We start from the raw sequence: 20,530 nt of genomic DNA, 5'->3' as shown, positions 1-20,530 counted from the left end.
AAAATCCAACAAACCAATACAAATATTAAAATACAAGAAATGAATTCACATTTGCTAGAAAATACAAATGGTTCTTATACAGAGGAAAAACTGTGAAACCAAACTCATAACAATAGAAATGCAAATTAAATTACACTGAATTATATTTTATTTACCAAAATTTCAAAGACCAAAAAGTTTGATAGACGGTTGTTTGGGAGATGCTGTGGGACATTTCTGGTGGGACTGAAGATTTATAGAGCTACTGACAGAAGGCAATTTGCAACATATATAAATAAATGTAAAGAGCCACACTTTCCCCCTATAATTCCTTTTTTAGAAATTTATCATATATACATGTGTGTGCGTATATATATATACACGCACACACACAGAGTTAAAAGTTCATGGTTATTTGCATTAACAGAAGACTAGAAACATACAAAATGGCCATCAGTGTTGTATAAATTGTGGTCCATCCATACAATAGAATGCTGTGTAGCTATTTTTTTTTTAAAAAAGCAAAACCCATGGAGGACCTCCAAGATATATTAAGTTAAAAGAGTACAAAACAATGTATATTTGTATGAAAGGGATGTACACACACACACACACACACAGATCTTTTTGTTTTTTTTTGTTTTAATCTGTATCGAGGGTACTGCCTCGAGGGTACTGGTTTTAATCTGTATCGAGGATACAGTACAGTACCTTGATACAGTACAGGTTTCTACCCTACTTCATGCCGTTCCTTCTGTTCTCCCAGAATCATTAATCATTACCTCATATCATTGCTGGTGGAGTTGACAAATCTTGCTTGTCCTGTGTCCTCACATACCTTTGACAGAAATCCCAAGAGAGAAGTAAACATTTCCTTTGCTAATCATATTGATCACCTCTTAACAGCATAATACCGATGTGTAATCTTGTTGGGGGTGGGGGGAGATCCTTTTCCAAACAGGGATGAGAAGGGAGTAAAGTGGAGAAGAACCCATGTCCTCCCACACTTGATTCTTCAAATACAACTCTCTTCTGTTCAAATACAACTAAAAATAGAATAAGTCAATTAGGAAAAACTGCCAGAACACAAATGTCTTTAATGACTCATTTGAAAAAAGCTGCTTGAGAATAAGGAAATGCTATTATTCAATATGCTAATTTGTTTACACAGAAGAATTGAGCAAGAGGGACATCACCAGTGCACACTGGATTTAAGACCTCTCTGCCCACTAACACCAAAGCCAGGAGAGATACCAACTACTGAATTTCAGCTGGAGAAAGGACACAGGTGAGACTCTCTTCTGGGGAGTAATTCTGTTGTTTTTCTATTTGGAGAGCCTTTTCTCCCATAATTGATAAATTTCAGTTGGGGAGAAGTGTTTTCTACTCATTATTGGGTCTGCTGGGCAGAGCAGGACCTCAGGAAAGGTTATGAATCTACTTTATTCTTCTTTACTGGATGACAGATTGGCCACGAACAAATAAAACACTGGTAGAACCCTCTTAGTCTTTCTAGAGATCTGGACTGAGAATTAAGGGTTTATGCTTCTTCCTAAAACCTACTTCAAGTTTTCCTATAGTAATAATTCTAAAAAGAGTAAATGGGAATTGGGAACTAAGCTATCTTTGAAATTCAAAATCGCAAAACATATGTCTATCTTATATATCATAGTTGTGCATCTCTGACCTTCTCTTTCTTTCACATCAGCACAATGAAGCTTTTAATAGGCATTCTTTTCTGTACCTTGATCATGGGAGTCACCGGTGACAGCTGGTATTCATTCTTCAAGGAGGCTGTGCAAGGTAAGAGCCCCAGAGGATGAAGGGCACACCCAGCTGACCCCAGGATTCACTCTGAGCAGAGGCCACACACCACACACCTGTCAGATGTGGCTACTCCTTTGAAAAACCACAAATGGGTGAGAGCTGGAGGGTTTCTCCTTCCATGCTGGTCTGACTCAGCACCCACCACGGGCTTCTCCAGACCCCAGGTCAAAGATGCTTTGAACCCAGCCTGTCCTTGATGGTAGTGGGCAGCGAGTAGGACTTCCAAGGCAGCCAGGACTTCCAAGGGGTGAGCTCCTTGTCGCTGTTTAGTTGCTAAGTCATCTCCAACTCTTTTGCAACCGCATGGACTGCAGCCTGCCAGGTTCCCCTGTCCATGGGATTTCCTGGGCAAGAATACTTGTGGGGACTCATAACTCAAATTTTTCCAGTCTTGAAGTTTACCTGTGAACTTGGTATGTCCCCAAGGGTGGAATGTCCAGGGAAAGGGTGACCTGAATAAACGTCATGCCCTACTCTGGGGAGAGAGGGTGCCTGGGAAAGAGAAGACCTGTGCTTGGAAGGAAGATCCCATTCTGTACCCAAGCAAACGGCCAATGGTTGCAAGGCAGAGCTCATGGAAATCAAGCCCTAAAGCCTATCCACACAATAAAAAGAGCAAATTCCCACTGATCTGCCGTGTTAGGACTGAGATAAAGCCAGGAAGCAAACCTAATCTGCCATTCTTTTATAATTATTCTTAAAGATTTATTGGTTTACTTATTTTGGCTGTGATGTGTCTTTGTTGCTGTACAGGCTTTCTCTAGCTGTGGTGAGGGGTGGGGGGCTCCTCTTTGCTGCAGTGTGCAGGTTTTCTCGTGGTGGTGGCTTCTCTTGTTGCAGAGTGCAGGCTGTAGGTGCGTAGGCTGTAGGTGCGCAGGCTGTAGGTGCATAGGCTGTAGGTGTATAGGCTGTAGGTGTGTAGGCTGTAGGTGCGTAGGCTGTAGGTGCATAGGCTGTAGGTGCGTAGGCTGTAGGTGCGTAGGCTGTAGGTGTGTAGGCTGTAGGTGCGTATGCTTCGGTAATTGTGACACAGGGGCTTAGTTGCTCTGAGGTATGTGGGATCTCCCCGGACCAGGGATACTTGTGGGGACTATGTGTCCCCTGCATTGGCAGGCAGATTCCTAACCACTGGACCACCAGGGAAGCCCCCAACCTGCCATTCTTGATGGGAAATGAAGCTTATTGGCTACTTGTTAAAACAAGAAAATGATGTGGTCAATTGTTGCAATACTTTGATCTGCATGTATTGTTCTTAATTTTGTTTTATTTTCAGTATTTCTTCTTCAGTGCTCTTCCTTTTTTATGTACATCTGAGTTTCTGACCTGTACTATTTTCCTTCTCTCTGAAGAACATCTTTTAGCATTTCTTTCAAGGCAGGTCTATTGCCAACAAATTTCCTTAATTTTTTGAGAAAGTCTTTCTTTCTCCTTCACTTTTAAAGTGTAACTTCACAGGGTACAGAATTTTAGGTTGGTGGTTTTTCTCTCAGCACTAAATATTTCGCTCTATTCTCTTTTGTTTGCATGAGTTCTAAGGAGAAGTCATGTAATTCTTGTCTTTGTTCTTCTATAGGTATCTTTTGTTTTCTTTTGACTTCTTTCAGAATTTTTTAAAAAAAATCATTGATTTTCTGTATATGCCCAAGTGTAGATTTTTTGCAGGGGAGGTTTTAAGGGTTTCTTTTTTTCATTCTGCTTGGTGTTTTCTGAGCTTCCTGGGTCTGTGGTTCATGTCTGACATTAATTTGGGGACTTCTAGGTCATTATCATTTCAAATATTTCCTGTCTTCCTTTCTCTGTTTCTTTCCTTCTGGTTATCCCACACACATATGTTATACCTTTTGTCGTTGTGTCTTAATACTCTAAGAGATCAAAAGATTTCTTTTTAAGACACCATGGTGCTTGTGTATTCTGTCCTGGTTTTGGCAATCTTCATTCTCTGCCCTTTGATTTTTGAGTATTCTAATGAGATATCTTCTGTCGTGGAGATTCTTTTCTCAACCGTGTCTATTCTGCCAATAAGCCAACAGAATGCATTCCTTATTTCTGTTATGGTGTTTTTTTAATTAAAAAAATTTTTTTTACTTTACAATATTGTATTGGTTCTGCCACACATCAACATGAATCTGTCACAGACGTACACATGTTCCCCATCCTGAACCCCCCTCCCACCTCCCTCCCTGTACCATCCCTCCGAGTCATCCCAGTGCACCAGCCCCAAGCATCCTGTATCGAACCTGAACTGGCGATTCATTTCATATATGATATTATACATGTTTCAGTGCCATTCTCCCAAATCATCCCAACTTCTCCCTCTCCCATAGAGTCCAAAAGACTGTTCTATACACCTGTGTCTCTTTTGCTGTCTCGCATACAGGGTTATCGTTACCATCTTTCTAAATTTCATATATATGCGTTAGTATACTGTATTGGTGTTTTTCTTTCTGGCTTACTTCACTCTGTATAATAGGCTCCAGTTTCATCCACCTCATTAGAACTGATTCAAATGTCTTCTTTTTAATGGCTGAGTAATACCCCATTGTGTATATGTACCACAGCTTTCTTATCCATTCCTCTGCTGATGGACATCTAGGTTGCTTCCATGTTTTTTTCATCTCTAGCATTAGTTTTTTCTTTCTTAGCAATTCTATCTCTCTGCTTACATTACCCATCCATTCTTGCATGTTGACTACTTTGTCTTTTGATCTCTTAGAGTATTAATCATAGGTGTTTTAAATTCCCAGTCTGGTAATTCCAACATCCCTACCAGGCCTGGTTCCGATGCCTTCCATGGCTCTTTTAACTGTGTTGTTTGCCTTTTGGTATGCTTTGTAATTTTTTCTTAAGAACCAGACTTGATGTACATGATAGAAGGAACTGCTCTAAATAGGCTGCCTTTAGTCATCTGGAGATTGGGGAAGCATTACTGTGTGCCATGTGCTAAGTTGCTTCAGTCGTGTCTGATTCTTTGCAACCCCATGGACTGTAGCCTGCAGGCTCCTCTGTCCATGGATTCTAATAGGCAAGAACACTGGAGTGGGTTGCCATGCCCTCCTCCAGGGATCTTCCCAACTCAGGGATCGACCCCTGTCTCTTATGTCCCCTGCATTGTCAGGTGGGTTCTTTACCACTAGCACCGCCTGGGAAGCCCAGTCCTATGATGAGATCTCAGTAGTTTTTGACGAGCCCGTGGCTCTGGACTGTGAACCTCACAGGTATTTCTGGCTTTTTCTACCCTTCAACTGGGGCAGGATGGCAGGAGTGGGCTGGAGCTGGTTATTTCCTTTCCCCAGGTCACTTAGATTCTGATAATACAGAGTTTTCTGAGGGAGGCCTACTGAGAACAGAGAACTCTGGCATGTTTCAAAATGGTTCCTTTTCCTCTCCTGTGAGCAGCAGCCCAAGGGAAATTTTTTAAAATATAAATTTATTTATTTTAATTGGAGGCTAATTACTTTACAGTATTGTAGTGGTTTTGCCATACATTGACATGGATCCACTATGGGTGTACTTGTGTTCGCCATCCTGAACCCCCCTCCCACCTCCCTCCCCAGCCCATCCCTCAGGGTCATCCCAGTGCACCAGCCCTGAGCACTCTGTCTCATGCATTGAACCTGGACTGGTGATCCATTTCACATATAATATACTTGTTTCAATGCCATTCTTCCAAATCATTCCACCCTTGCCCTTTCCCACAGAGTCCAAAAGACTGTTCTATACATCTGTGTCTCTTTTGCTGTCTCGCATACACAGTTATCATTACCATCTTTCTAGATTCCATATATATGCGTTAGTATACTGTATTGGTGTTTTTCTCTTCTGGCTTACTTCGTTCTGTATAATAGGCTCCAGTTTCATCCACCTCATTAGAACTGATTCAAATATATTCTTTTTAATGGCTGAGTAACACTCCATTGTGTATATGTACCACAGCTTTCTTATCCATTCGTCTGCTGATGGACATCTAGGTTGCTTCCATGTCCTGGATATTATAAACAATGTTGTGATGAACATTGGGGTACACATGTCTCTTTCAATTCTGGTTTCCTTGGTGTGTATGCCCATCAGTGGGATTGCTGGGTCATATGGCAGTTCTATTTCCAGTTTTTTAAGGAATCCCCACACTGTTCTCCATAGTGGCTGTACTAGTTTGCATTCCCACCAACAGTGTAAGAGGGTTCCCTTTTCTCCACACCCTCTCCAGCATTTATTGCTTGTAGACTTTTGGATTGCAGCCATTCTGACTGGCGTGAAATGGTTGGAAATTTTTAAACAATATTTTCTGTGAGAATCTGGTTGAGCTCTTGAAGGTAACTGTCACAATATTATGGGGCCCAATAATAGCTGGGCCCCCCAGGAGGTTTTAGTCTCAGAGTTGTCTCCACAGAACCTCCTGCAACTTGTCAGTTCTGGTTTGGGTCTTTCTACCTTCAGCACAGGTTCGCTCACCGGTTTCTGCTCCTGAGTTTCTGGTCCAAAAGGCCTCCTTTCTCTATGTCGGTCTGTTTGTCTCTCCAGCCTTGGAAGCAATGCTATGCCCTGTGTCCTCCCCCTCTTATGGATCCAAGAAGAGTTGCTGCATTTTCAATCTGTTCAGCTTTTTAATTGTTACAATGGAGTGCTGACATTTAAGATCCTTATGCAGGACTGGAGGTGATGCTATTAATTTTGCAACTGAATTCTTTATAATTTTTGTCTTGATATTTGACAAATTCAGTCTTTCTGATTTTGAACTCATGTGCTATTCTTTCTTTTTCATTGTATTCTCTGAATACCAGGTTTTTTTAAAAAAAGATTTCCATTAAAATTTTTTTTATTTATTTTTATTGAAGTATAGTCGATTTATAGTGTTTCAGGTATATAGCAAAGTGATTCAGTAGTGTGTGTGTGTATATATATTCCTTTTCAGATTCTTTTCCATTATAGGTTTTACAGTATATTGAATATAGTCCCCTGTGCTATATAGTGGGACTTCCCATGTGGCTCAGTGGTAAAGAATCCACCTGCCAATGCAGGAGACACAAGAGACGCAGGTTCTATCCCTGGCTCGGGAAGATCCCCTGGAGGAGGAAGTGGCAACCCTCTCCAGTATTCTTGCCTGGGAAACCCCATGGACGGAGGAGCCTGATGGGCTACAGTTCACAGGGCTACAGTCCATAGGGTCACAAAGAGTCGGACACTACTGAACACACACGCAGGTACTGCATGGTAGGTCCTTGTTCTTCACCTGTTTTATTTGAATATCAGTTTTTAAAAGTTATTTACTTATTTTGGTTGCGCCGGGCCTTCACTGTTGCATGAGGGCTTTCTCTACAGCGAGTGGGGGCTACTCTTCATTGCAGAGCACAGGCTTCTCATTGCGGCAGCTTCTCTTGTTGCTGAGCACAGGCTCCAGGCACACAGACTCAGGAGCTGTGGCTTGTGGGCTCTAGAGCGTGGGCTCAGTAGTTCAGGCATGTGGTGTGTGTAGTTGCTCCGTGGCATGTGAAATCCTCCCAGACTAGAGATCAAACCCATGTCCCCTGTGTTGGCAGGTGGACTCCAATCCCTGCACCACCAGGGAAATCCTGAATATCAGTTTTTAAAAAGAGTTTTGGGGGGCCACTGCGAAGTTTCTCTGCACATAGTAAAGAATATTTTATTCCTTGCTGCTGCTGCTGCTGCTGCTGCTAAGTCGCTTTAGTCGTGTCCGACTCTGTGCGACCCCATGGACGGCAGCCCACCAGGCTCCCCTGTCCCTGGGATTCTCCAGGCAAGAATACTGGAGTGGGTTGCCATTTCCTTCTCCAATGCATGAAAGTGAAAAGTGAAAGTGAAGTCGCTCAGTCGTGTCTGCCTCTTAGCGACCCTAGACTGCAGCCTACCAGGCTCCTCCGTCCCTGGGATTCTCCAGGCAAGAACACTGGAGTGGGTTGCCATTTCCAGAGCACCACAGTCCCACCCAATTCAATCGAACTGTAAAGGGCTTGCCTTACAGTTACACCGGGATCCGATCCACAGTAAGGACTATGCATCTCAATCTAGGATTTCAAAGGATCACTTTGTCAAGAGTCAAAATCTGAAAAGTAGGGGAGAATTCTTATCCCCCGACTTCTCCAACATGTCCCCATGTTACTGTTGTTGTTTTGTCTCCTGACAGGGGCTTCGGACTTGTGGAGAGCCTACTGGGACATGAGAAACGCCAATGTCCAGAATTCAGGCAGATACTTCCGCGCTCGAGGGAACTACGAGGCTGCTCAAAGGGGCCCTGGCGGTGTCTGGGCTGCAAAAATAATCAGGTAACAGGGGGTCCTGAGGGCGCTGAGCGGCGCCTGTCTGTTTCCAGAGAGTCAGGGGGCTCTGTGGCCCATCTTCCTCCTGCCCCCGCTCTCGGCACCTGCATGGCCAGCAGAGCCAGGGCAGGATATGGGTGCGGAGGTGTCTCCCCTCACTGCCAAGGAGAAAGCGAGGAGTCACTAAAGAAGCCTGATTCAGGGTATTCGAAGAACCAGTAACCAGGGCTTTGCCCAATAGGGTGTGTATTTTAGCCCTCCTTCCTGAGGATGGGCTTTTCTAGCCTCCTCTCAAACACACTTCTCTGTCTGCAAGAGGAGAAAGGAGTCAGAGGACAAAGCTGTCTCAAGCGACCCAGCTGAAATTCTCCTGTCTCCCTTCCTTCCAGCAATGTCGGGGAGTACCTTCAAGGATTCTTATACCAGATTTACCTTGGAGACAGCTATGGGTTGGAGGACCAGGTGTCTAACCGGAGAGCTGAGGAATGGGGCCGGAGTGGCCAAGACCCAGATCACTTCAGACCTGCGGGCCTGCCGAAGAAATACTGATCCTGCTCCCTCTGTTCTGGAGGGACGAGGCTATGAGCCACACCACGCTTCTCCAAAAACAGGGAAATAGTGTCACTGAGCTCTGTCACCCCAGGAACTGAGACAGGTACCCAGAGGTGCCCAATAAATGTTTGTGGAACTGAACATGTTGATGGAAGCTGGAGTCTTCGAGTCAGACTCTGGGGAGAAAGGCCTGCTGGCACCATATGGACAGTTAAAGCTCTGGGGAGGACGAGCCTGTGACCGCAGGGCCCCAGGAATCCCTGGCGACCTGGACCCTGCCCTGTGCTCACACGACCCCATTGAGCCCCGGGACTCTCAGAACCCCATTTCTCCTCCTGAGTAAGCCTGCGCTGGGAGAGCACTGGCCATCACGCTGGGCTCCTCAGTGGCTGGGGCCTGACCCTGGCACACGCCTGGGCAGCCCCATCCCCACTTCTTCCGCCCCAGTCACTGTGTTGCTGCCTCAGGCCTCTCTGTGTCCCTACTCTCCACTGCCCAGCTGGTTGCATCCTGACCCACCTCACGCCAGGCCTTATCCCCAGGGATCTCTTCCCAAATCAAGAAGGCACATTTGCTTTGGGAAGACGAGTCCCATGACACCTGTCCTGGAAACTGCATCTTAGACTCCAGTTATTTCTCATCAACACCAGAGCCTACCCCTGACTCAACTGTTAACTGGTCTCAGCTCATTTTATCTAAGAAATCATTCTCAGATGAGTTTCCCTTACCTTTATCCTCACTATCTTTGGGTCAAACAAAATGCTATTTTCACTTCTAGGGTGAATGTCAGTTATGTGGATACACACTTCCAATGCAGTTTAAGACAAGCCTCCTCAGAAGCACGGACTGATGGCGAGCCAAACTCTGCTGGGGTGTGCGAAGCTGAGTCATTTTCTTTCATTGTAAATGTTCTAACTCTACACGTGTTATTTGATTTACCACAAAGGCTTTGCAGGTCTCAGTTGAAGAAATGAGGCTTGGAGATAAGTGATCTGGACCTTGCTCCAGGTCACACCTGTAGTAGGTGAGCAGCCAGGACTGCAGGCTGGTGTGTCTGACTCCAGGAGAGCAGGGATGTGTTTTTAAGACCGAGAGTTTCAGAGGCGGGGACTCTCTCCTCCACGGATCTCCAGCATGAGAGCCCTTGTGCCCAAGAGATGCCTGACTGGTTACAGACACACCATAGCTTGTTCTCCTCATGCGAACAGTGCCTTGCAGACTCCTTACCCTTGGTATCTGCTTCCTTAATAAATTCCCACATTGAAAACCCAGACTTCAGTCCACATTAGTTCTCACTCTTGAGCATTTTTCTCTTCCTTTTGTCTTCAAACTTGAAAGTGTGCTCACCTGCATGTTCTGCTTCCTCACTTCTGACTCACACTAGAACCCACACCAGCCTGACCTCTGTCCCCACCGCTCAGCAAAACAGCTCTGGTCACCGCTGACCTCCATGGTGCTAACTGACAAGTTCCTTTTTCATATTAGGAAGGCTCTGAGACATGCTCAGCACAGTTGTCTTCTCCCTCCTTTCTGGTAGGTTCTCTCTTGGCTTTTGTTTACCCTCCTTTTGTTTCCCTTTAATTTCCTTTATCTCCTTAGCTGAGTCTTTTCATCTCCCCAAACCCTAAGGGTGCTTCAGACTTGGTTCTGGATTCTTACTTTTTTTTTTCACTTTTTGTGTCTATATTCTCCCCAACAAGTGTACCAAATAGTATCTATATGCTGATGGCTCTGAAAGGATACCTCCCTGCTCAGAACCTGATTTCCCAGATCTGTGTTTATAGACACCTCTGCTTGGATGGCTTCCAGAGATCTCACACTTGGTGTGTCCCAAAGGGAACTCTCATCTGCCTCCAGAACTCTTCACCCTCAGGCCTCTCCATTTCAGTAGATGACATCATTGTTCCTTCTGTTGCTCAGCCCAGAAATTGAGGCATGTCCTTGATGCTTCTCTTCCCTTTACCCCACACCCAGTCCACTAACAAGTCCTGTGATTCAACTTCCAAAATTCATCTCTAGTCCGTCAGCCTGCTCTCATATGCATCTCCATGCTCCTGGCCACACCATTTCTCACCTGGGTTTCTGCAACAGCTGTCTATCTAGTCTCCACATCTTCATGGTTTTCCCCTCTGCTTAAGTTGACTGTATAATTTTTCATCTAAACCAATTCACTTTCCACTGAGGAAAAGGGCCTTATTGATGACTATACATGGATGGCAGGAGTAAACTGAAACTGTCCTGGGTAAAAGAGAACCCTACCTCTCAGTCTAGCATACAAATTATATTCAGATCATGTCTCTTCCCTGCTTAAATTCTTCCCTGGGTTCCCATTTCCCTCAGAATGTAATCTAGTGTGAGCTGTCCCTGGCCACCCTCCAGCATCATCTCATGCCACACCCTCCCAGGCTCCCTGTCCCTTCATCTCACCAACAAGCCAAACTTTTATTTGGCACAGGACCTTTGCATATGACATTTTCTCTGCTCAGAACACTCTTCTGCTTGGTCTTCACCTGACTGTGTGTTTCTCACCTGTGGAGCTCTCCTGAGATCACTCTTTCTTGAGAGAGGCCTTCCTGGTCACCCTGGCTGATCTACTCTGGTTATTCTGTACTTTTTGCCAATTTCAACATGTGAAATTCTTTTACTAATTTTTTGGTTTATTCTTCTGACTTCTTTTGGACTTTGTTTTGGTCCACATTCATCCCTTTTTCTATAAAATCAGTGAGAGAAGTGACCATTTCTTTTTTGTTTATATCTGAATACCCAGTCCTTGCATATAATGGAATTTCAACAAGTGCTTATTGGAAATTAATAAATGAATACTTGAATTCATGTATTGTTTTATTAGTAAAATTTTTTCTTTCAAAGGAGGTCAGACTGGCTTTAAGAAACAGGAAGGAACTAAGAAAGAGGGAGAAGCTAAAGAAGGGACAGTAGAGTCAGAGGAAGCAGGAGGCAGGGGATCAAGCCACAAGGGATGGTGGACCCCCAGAGGAGCAGAAACTTCTCTTGCTCTGCGGAAGGAAGGAAGGTGAAGCGTAGGGCTGGGGAAGCAGCACATTTGAGATGCAGGACATGGGACCTGCGGGAATTTGATTGTAGCTCCTCTTGATGTAGGTGACTGTCCCCGAGATTCGTCACACTCCAGGGTATTTACCTGTTTTTTGTCTGTTTTTAAAGCAAGTACATAGAAAACGCAAGGCTAAAGGCATGTCTCTCCTCCTGTGTGTCATCCTTGCATCCACAGTGCCTGTCACAGTGCCTCAAACATAGTAGTTGCTTTATGAATATATGTTGAATGAATGAAGTCTGAGAAAAGGTAGGGTTCAAAAGAGGTCAGAACTGGTAGAGGGGTTTGAGAGCTGTAGAAAGTATGGATGTTGGATACAAATTTGGATGTGGAGAATGTGGTGATGAGTTACTTTGAAGTGACAGCTAAATCTGTACTGATAACATACTAAATACCAGCCAAAATGATATAATTTTACTTCATCATAAAAATAGTCATGTATGGATGTGAGAGTTGGACCATAAAGAAAGCTGAGTGCTGAAGAATTGATGCTTTTTAACTGTGGTGTTGGAGAAGACTCTTGAGAGTCCCTTGCACTGCATGAAGATCCAACCAGTCCATCCTAAAGGAAATCAGTCCTGAATATTCATTGGAAAGACTGATGCTGAAGCTGAAACTCCAATACTTTGGCCACCTGATGCTAAGAACTGACTCATTTGAAAAGACCTGGATGCCTGGAAAGATTAACGGTGGGAGGAGAAGGGGACGACAGAGGATGAGATGGTTGGATGGCATCACCGACTCAATGGACATGGGTTTGAATAAACTCTGGGAGTTGGTGACGGACAGGGAAGCCTGGTGTGCTGCAGTCCATGGGGTTGCAAAGAGCTGGACGTGACTGAGTGACTGAACTGAACTGAAAAATATTTTAATCTAGTGATGCTTTGCACAATCCCTCACAGATATGAAAATTAGGAATCCTACATGCAAGAAATTATTAGTCATTGCGGTAGCTGATGAGAAGTCTTGAAGAAGGAATAAATATTTTGAATGTCTGAAGTTCTGTGTTGACTATTGAGGGGCAAATTAGCAGAGAACACTGTGAGACTAAAGAAAGGCAAAAGCACACACTGGTTCTCTGATACTGAGACCCTTAGACTGAAAGCTGTGTTACTATTTGTATACCACCAAGAAAAATGTTACCATTTAAATTCAGACAGAATGTTTTCTTATCACCATGAATTTTTACTCTATACATTTTGAAGGGGTTCTTTTGGACTTAGATTTTAATCTTACTTCACTCTTGTGTATAAGCAAAAAGGAAAGTATACACAAAAACTAATCCTAAAGCAACGACAACCGTTTCATAAGTGCTTCCTAATAATTGGGGCTTCTCTTGTGGCTCAGCTGGTAAAGAATCTGCCTGCAATGGGGTAGACCTGGGTTCAGTCTCTGGGCTGAGAAGATCCCCTGGAGAAGGGAAAGGCTACCCACTCCAGTATTCTTGCCTGGAGAATTCCATGGACAGAGGACCCTGGTGGGCTACAGTCCATGGGGTCGCAAAGAGTTGGACACGACTGAGCGACTAAGCACAACACAGAAATTACCTGTGGGAGTGGGGTGGGGTTGGTGTAATCTCCCTTAGTCCTGTAGGGGTAGACGAGGGAGCGATTACAGATTCTGTGGGTGGGGGGCGGTGGGAGAAGGAGAGAGACAGAGACAGGGACACAGAGAAGCATGTGGAGAGGGGCACTTGACAGGAGTTGTGCCTTTGATTGAGGGGCGCAGCCAGTCTGTGGCAATCCCTCCCTGAAGAAGCCGTAGGACTGAGTCAAAAAAAAAAAACCAAAAAACAAAACCCTCCCCTCTCTCCCCAGCTCCTGGCCAGGTTCCCTGTTGTCCAAATCCAGCCAGGGCCAGAGAAAAGGGCTCAGGTGATATAGTCTGGACAGGCCAGGGTAGAAAGTGGGATGGTGAGTGAGTGACTGGTGGGGCAAACAAGAAATACCTACACAGCTAAAAAAGCTAATCTCATAACTGGAGGATTTAGGGTAATGAACTTGTGTCCAAGACTCTCTTGCAGTGTAATAGTGATGTGAGGACTGCCTGCCTAGCCTCCCCTCCTAGGTTCAAAGTCCAATGCTGACACATGTTCCCAGTGCTGCAGTGCAATCAGAGGGCAAGGTGCGAGGACGTGGAAAAGAGTGGCTGTTGTCTGGACAGCATCGCAACTAAGGCTAACTCTTACTATGCACAGATTCAAAACACTCTGGTTCTTCAAGAGTACGTATTATCTTAATATACCCAGTTTACAGAGGATTCTCAATTTAGGGGACTTTTAACAACAAGTGGATTTATTTTCCAAACTCTGCTTTCCACTAGGATTTTTCAAACGTTCATCTTGATCCTTATGATTTGGGTCATTTTTATTATAAGTCTCTGCAGCACTGTTTCAAGCTTCAGTATTCTATCTGCTTTAATGTTTTCCACCCCTCCCCTACTACCAACCTCGTTGTTGGCTAGATTTGTAGCTGGAGGCACTTGGAGGGTGAGGGTATAGACAGCTCTTTCTCTATTCCTCCTGTTCCAGCAATGTCGAGGTGTGCAGAGAAGGCCAGTTCTGAGGTGTCTTCCCACCACACCTCCCAGATCTTGCATAAGGGTGGGAAGAGCCATTTGGCCTCATTGTGGTTAGGTGTGCTTCTAAATGATGCTGATATTCTCTGTCCAGGTGAGGGTCTCCAGGAGGTGGTGGGCATGCTGGTGCTCCTGAGGTGAGTCCAGTTTCACACCACTCCTCAGCCATGGGGGACCTTCCCAGAGAGGAGCAGGTTATCCACAATGGGTTCTGATGATGGTGCACCTCATCACCATGGGTTCTAATGAGGTGTCACCTCACCTGGCCCAGCACTGCATTTTCTGTAACCTCACTGGTCTTTCCAGTAGATTCCAGTGGACCCCCCAGAATGACCAGGGGCCTCTTCTCTTCCTGCAGAGACGGCAGATGGGAAAAGACTCACCCCATCTCCTTCCTAGTCACAATCCACCACTGCCTTTTCAACTCTACTGGCACGGGTGCTCCATGTTTAGAAACTTCCAGAATATTCACAGCTCCTACACATGTAGACTCTCTCGAGAACTCGCCACACTGCCCTCTGCTTGGATAGGGGCATCAGAATGAGCTGGTAGTGTCCGCAGTGAGCACGCACCCGGCTGAGAGATGAACAGGCATTTTTGTTTTCTTCTTGGCACCCTGAATCAATTGCCAGAAATCGCCTGCCTCCGCAAATGCTGCACTCCCCGGGAGGCTGACAGCCCTGGCGTCTCCCCTCCCCTCCTCGGGCATCTCCTACGTGGACCAGGGGTGGGGTGGTGGAGGGGGCGGTGTTGACGGTGGAGCCAGCGCTGCTGCCTCTTCCTCGGCTTTGGGAGCTCACGAGGTCTGGCGCTGCTTGCTGGATGCCCTCTAAGGGGTGGGGTCCTCGGAGCCACTGTCCTCAGCTGTGGGTGATGGAAACGCAGCAGCACTCAGCAGCCTGTTTTCACACCCGGCTGCCAAGGGAGCCCTTGCACAATGCTCTAGTTTCCCAGGGTCACTTTTCGAAATCTGTGATTATGGGAAAGAAGAGCCAGGTCCTCTCTGAGAACAGTGTGTTCGGTTTACACACACATTTATTACATGTGGAGTCCTGTCAAACCACACTGTGTAAAACATGTTTGCAAAATCTCCCGTGAGTGACTCACTCGTATGTTTCCTGAAAGAACTGGGCAATGGACCAGAACTCAGGCTGCCCAGGGTGCCTCGTTCCTGAACCATCCGACCTGGGAGGAGCCAGTGCACTGAGACCTTCCTTTACTCTCTGCAGGGTGGACTTAGACCATCCAAAACAGTCTCACGTGGAGTCTGCAAAAACCTCGCTTCACCCTTCAGTAAAGATGCCTACAGAACTCCTTCCTCCTTCTGTTCACTCTTCAACTCCCACCTCATGGTCCCCCAGTAGGAGGCAGGAGCTGGGCCAGGCCTTGGGGATCTGAGACAGACAAGACCAGTGCTCTCACGTGAGGAACATTCCACTGGAGAGTTATGATTAAGCTAATCAGTATTTAAGAGAATTGAATTAAAATATATCGTACATTTATTTGTTTATTTGCCAAAACACGCAGTGTGAGCTCTATGACCTGAGGCTAAGAATCTCAAGGCTCCATCCTCACAGACTAGATCTGAATTTCAGCTTTGCCACTGTGACAGGTAAGGGTAGTAACATGCAAACATTATCATGGTGAGCTGTGAAATGAAAAAGCAGAACATAAAATGATAGTATTATACCACCCTGTTTCCTTTATGTGTTCATATGTCTACATCCACTTAGATAATAGACTGGAAACAAAGTTTCTACAGAGGTTCTTCCTGCCCCTCCCCCTCTCATCCAGGCTCAGGAAATTAGTATTGCTTTTATTTTTGTTTTTATGCTTATTTTTTATTGTTCAAGTTTCCTCGCTGAAGATGTTCATTCAGTAAGATTCATCAAGCCTGGCTGTGTCCAGGCTTTTCCTAGGCATTGAGTATGGTGGTGAAGAAAACCAGCAACTTACTTCCTATCCTCATGGGGGTGAGATAAGGAAAAACAGCAAATGTCCATTTACACTGTAGTTTACATATATATGCTTCTCTGTCTACACACACACACACCCACAACATCACTAAATGTGCAAACACATACACATAAATAATGCACATGAATTCATAAAGATTATGATAAGATAAAAATTGACAAATGTGTCAGAGTCACAAGTAAAAATTCATGATGGAAAATAATAGGGAAAGGACGTCGGTAATTTCATGTTCCATATTCTATCTGTTAATAATCCTACTGTGACTTTTTGTTTTCCCTATGATTTCTTTTTCTCTCAGGACTGTACCTCTTTTAGGGTTAAACACTGTAGTTTTAGCAGTTGGCCTAGGAAACTACAGGCCCTACTAATCTCTGGAGAAAGAATTTTCCCCAAGATAAGAAATAGAAAATGTTCCATCTCTTCTGCAACTGCAAGAACAGCAAATGGAAGAACAAAACCTGTATCGACAAAGCTTATTTCTAACAAAGGAGTTTTGTTTTGTTTAATGACAACAAAAGAGACATCAGAGATAGTCACTATGTCCCGTGACAGCAACCCTCTAATATTTTATTTATAATGTAGATATTAATTTATGTCTTTGAAGCAAAATTCTTTTCTGATGGAAGCTGTTAGACTGGAAAAGCAGATAGCTCGTTCATGCCAAGGCAAGAGCACAGAGCCATAGAAATCCTCCCCATTGCTGTAGGATCTGTGAGCTGGGCTGCCCCCCTGGACAGCAGAGTGACACTTCACTGTGAAACTAAGCCTATGCACGCCAGCTCTGTCCCTCCTGTGATACACATGGCATGGCGCAGGTATCATTTGTATTGATCTGACACTTAAAACATGACTGCTTGTCAGTTTACTTTTCTGGTTATTAATGACTTGTGCATCTCTTTCTGAGCTTATTTCTTATTGCGTGTTGTCTGTAAACTATTTTTTTTCTAACACTTCACCCATTTTTCTATTGGGGCTGCCATCTTTTCCTTACTGACTTATAGAAATTCCTTGTATTTTTGAAATATTAATCCCTTGCCATATTTTAAATATCATCTTTTCCCATTCTCTATCTACAATTATGTTCTTATTTTTGATGTAATCAAATTCACCCCTTCCTGATTTGGGGTTTGTGCCTTTGAAATTTGAGAATTTCTACACCATCTCTCGGAGAAGGCAATGGCACCCCACTCCAGTACTCTTGCCTGGAAAATCCCATGGACAGAGGAGCCTGGTAGGCTGCAGTCCATGGGGTTGCTAAGAGTCGGACACGAATGAGCGACTTCATTTTCTCTTTTCACTTTCATGCCTTGGAGAAGGAAATGGCAACCCACTCCAGTGTTCTTGCCTGGAGAATCCCAGGGACGGGGAAGCCCGGTGGGCTGCTGTCTATGGGGTCGCACAGAGTCGGACACGACTGAAGTGACTTAGCATAGCATAGCATACACCATCTCTAGATCACAAATATATTCTTTGATATTATTTTTTATTAACTTTACAGTTTATCTTATATTTACATATTTAACACTTCTGAAGTCAACTTATGTATGTGTACTAGGCAAGGGCCTAATTTTCTAGGCAAGAATACTGGAGTGGGTTGCCATTCCATTCTCCTGGGGATCTTCCCAACCCAGGGATCAAACCTGGGCTTCCTGCATTGCAGGCAGGTTCTTTACTTCTGAGCCACCAGGGAAGCCCTATTAGGTAAGGGCCCAGCTTTATTTTTCTCTTTGCAAAACTATCAAACCATCCTATCTTCAATGATTTGTGATGTCTTCTTGAACATATATTATACACGTGGCCCTAGCTCTCACTCTCTATTCTGTCCCATTGGTCAATGTGTCTTTAATTGAGCAAATACTATTTTTATTACTGTATTTTGCTGTTTATCTTAACACCTGGTATGGTAAGTTCCTCTTCTTAATATCTTCCTTTTTTGAGGCTGACTTTTAATGCATCGACTTTTATTTCTATATATGAATTTTAGAGTAATCATCTTCTGTTCCAGAAAAATTCAACTGAAATTTTCAGTATTACATGTGTGGATTAATCTGGGGTCGAATTAACATCCTTAATGTTAAGTCATCCCATCAGTGAGCTAGAAACTTCTCTCCATGTTTGAACCATCTTTTAAGGTGTTTGTTAGCGGTTTGACACCTTCTCCATTGCAGTTCTGTGAATTACTGATGAAAGTAATTGCTAGGAATTTTATAGTTTTGCTGTTACTATGAATAGTTTATTGTTTTCATCATGTTTCCTATTTGGGTATTTATACTATGGAAAACCTGTTGGTTTTTGGATCAAGTGTGGGCCATCTTATTAAATTTACATATTAATTAGAGTAGTTTGTTGATTTTGAGGTTCAGGCCTTGATGATTATAGTAATGGAAATGATGACATTTTTATCTCTGCCTTTCCAATCCTTGTATCTCTTCTTTCTTTTTATTTTCTGTGCCTTGGCCAGGGCTTCCAGAACTGTGTTAGACAATAGTGGTGACAATGGGCATTCTTTGCTCATCCCTGATTCTTCAAATGATGGGCTAAAAGTTTTTCCATTTTAAAATCTTTTATGTTATGAAATTAATTTAATTTTATTTCATCTTAATTTTATAAAATTAAGATGGTTTCCTTTAAAATGTAATTTTCTAAAGGATTTTTCTCTCTCTTTTAAAAAATTCTTATTATTGATTTATTATGTTATGTTAGTTTCTGTATACAGCAAAGTATGTCAATTAGATATATATCCACTATTTTTTACATTCTTTCCCCATATAGGTCATTGCAGAGTATTAAGAAGAGTTCCCTCTGCTATGCGGTAGGTCCTTATGTATCTATTTTATATATACTATTATGTGTTTGTCAATCTAAGTCTCCCAATTTATTCCTCCTCACCCCCTGCTTTATCCCCTGATTACTACAAGGTTTTTTCCCTACATCTGTGACTCTACCTTAAAGGATTTTTTATTTTTTTAATATAAATTTATTTATTTTAATTGGAGGCTAATTACTTTACAACATTGTATTGGTTTTGCCACACATCAACACGAATCCACCACAGATGTACACGTGTTCCCCATCCTGAACCCTCCTCCAATCTCCTTCCCCATATCATCCCTCTGGGTCATCCCGTGCACCAGCCCTGAGCATCCTGTATCATGCATCGAACCTGGACTGGTGATTTGTTTCACATACGATGTTATACATGTTTCAATGCCATTCTCCCAAATCATCCCACCCTCTCCCTCTCCCACAGAGTCCAAAAGACTGTTCTATACATCTGTGTCTCTTTTGCTGTCTGACATACAGGGTTATTGTTACCATCTTTCTAAATTCCATGTATATGCATTAGTATACTGTATTGGTGTTTTTCTTTCTGGCTTACTTCACTCTGTATAATAGGTTCCAGTTCCATCCACCTCATTAGAACTGATTCAAATGTCTTCTTTTTAATGGCCGAGTAATACTCCATTGTGTATATGTACCACAGCTTTCTTATCCATTCGCCTGCTGATGGACATCTAGGTTGCTTCCATGATCTGGCTATTATAAACAGTGCTGCAATGAACATTGGGGTACACGTGTCTCTTTCAGTTCTGGTTTCCTCAGTGTGTATGCCCAGCAGTGGGATTGCTGGGTCATATGGCAGTTCTGTTTCCAGTTTTTCAAGGAATCTCCACACTGTTCTCAATAGTGGCTGTACTTGTTTGCATTCCCACCAACAGTGTAAGAGGGTTCCCTTTTCTCCACACCCTCTCCAGCATTTATTGCTTGTAGACTTTTGGATAGCAGCTATTCTGACTGGCGTGAAATAGTACCTTATTTGGTACCATTTCTCTGATAATGAGTGATGTTGAGCATCTTTTTATGTGTTTGTTAGCCATCTGTATGTCTTCTTTGGAGAAATGTCTGTTTAGTTCTTTGGCCCGTTTTTTGATTGGGTCGTTTATTTTTCTGGAATTGAGCTGTAGGAGTTGCTTGTATATTTTTGAGATTAATTCTTTGTCAGTTGCTTCATTTGCTCTTATTTTCTCCCATTCTGAAGACTGCCTTTTCACCTTGCTTATAGTTTCCTTTGTTTGCAGAAGCTTTTAATTTTAATTAGGTCCCATTTGTTTATTTTTGCTTTTATTTCCAATATTCTGGGAGGTGGATCATAGAGGATCCTGCTGTGATTTATGTCAGAGAGCGTTTTGCCTATGTTCTCCTCTAGGAGTTTTATAGTTTCTGGTCTTACATTTAGATCTTTAATCCATTTTGAGTTTATTTTTGTGTATGGTGT

General features: G+C 43.6%; 1 protein-coding gene across 1 annotated transcript; it reads left to right on the top strand.

Annotated features, from left to right (window-relative positions):
• Positions 1-1,117: 1,117 nt before the first annotated feature.
• Positions 1,118-8,771, top strand: LOC147342399 (serum amyloid A-4 protein). The gene is made up of 4 exons (XM_086385108.1): positions 1,118-1,267; positions 1,688-1,782; positions 7,946-8,084; positions 8,468-8,771. Exons 1-4 carry the CDS (start codon positions 1,131-1,133, stop codon positions 8,625-8,627), a joined length of 531 nt encoding a protein of 176 aa, XP_086241234.1. The 5' UTR covers positions 1,118-1,130; the 3' UTR covers positions 8,628-8,771.
• Positions 8,772-20,530: the final 11,759 nt, after the last annotated feature.

This window comes from Bos grunniens, chromosome 29 (genome assembly GCF_055505025.1).
Source record: "Bos grunniens cultivar Pamir isolate PY7600 chromosome 29, Bosgru_T2T1.0, whole genome shotgun sequence".
In the NCBI taxonomy this organism is placed as follows: domain Eukaryota; kingdom Metazoa; phylum Chordata; class Mammalia; order Artiodactyla; family Bovidae; genus Bos; species Bos grunniens.
This window is presented reverse-complemented; position numbering and strand designations above follow the sequence as displayed.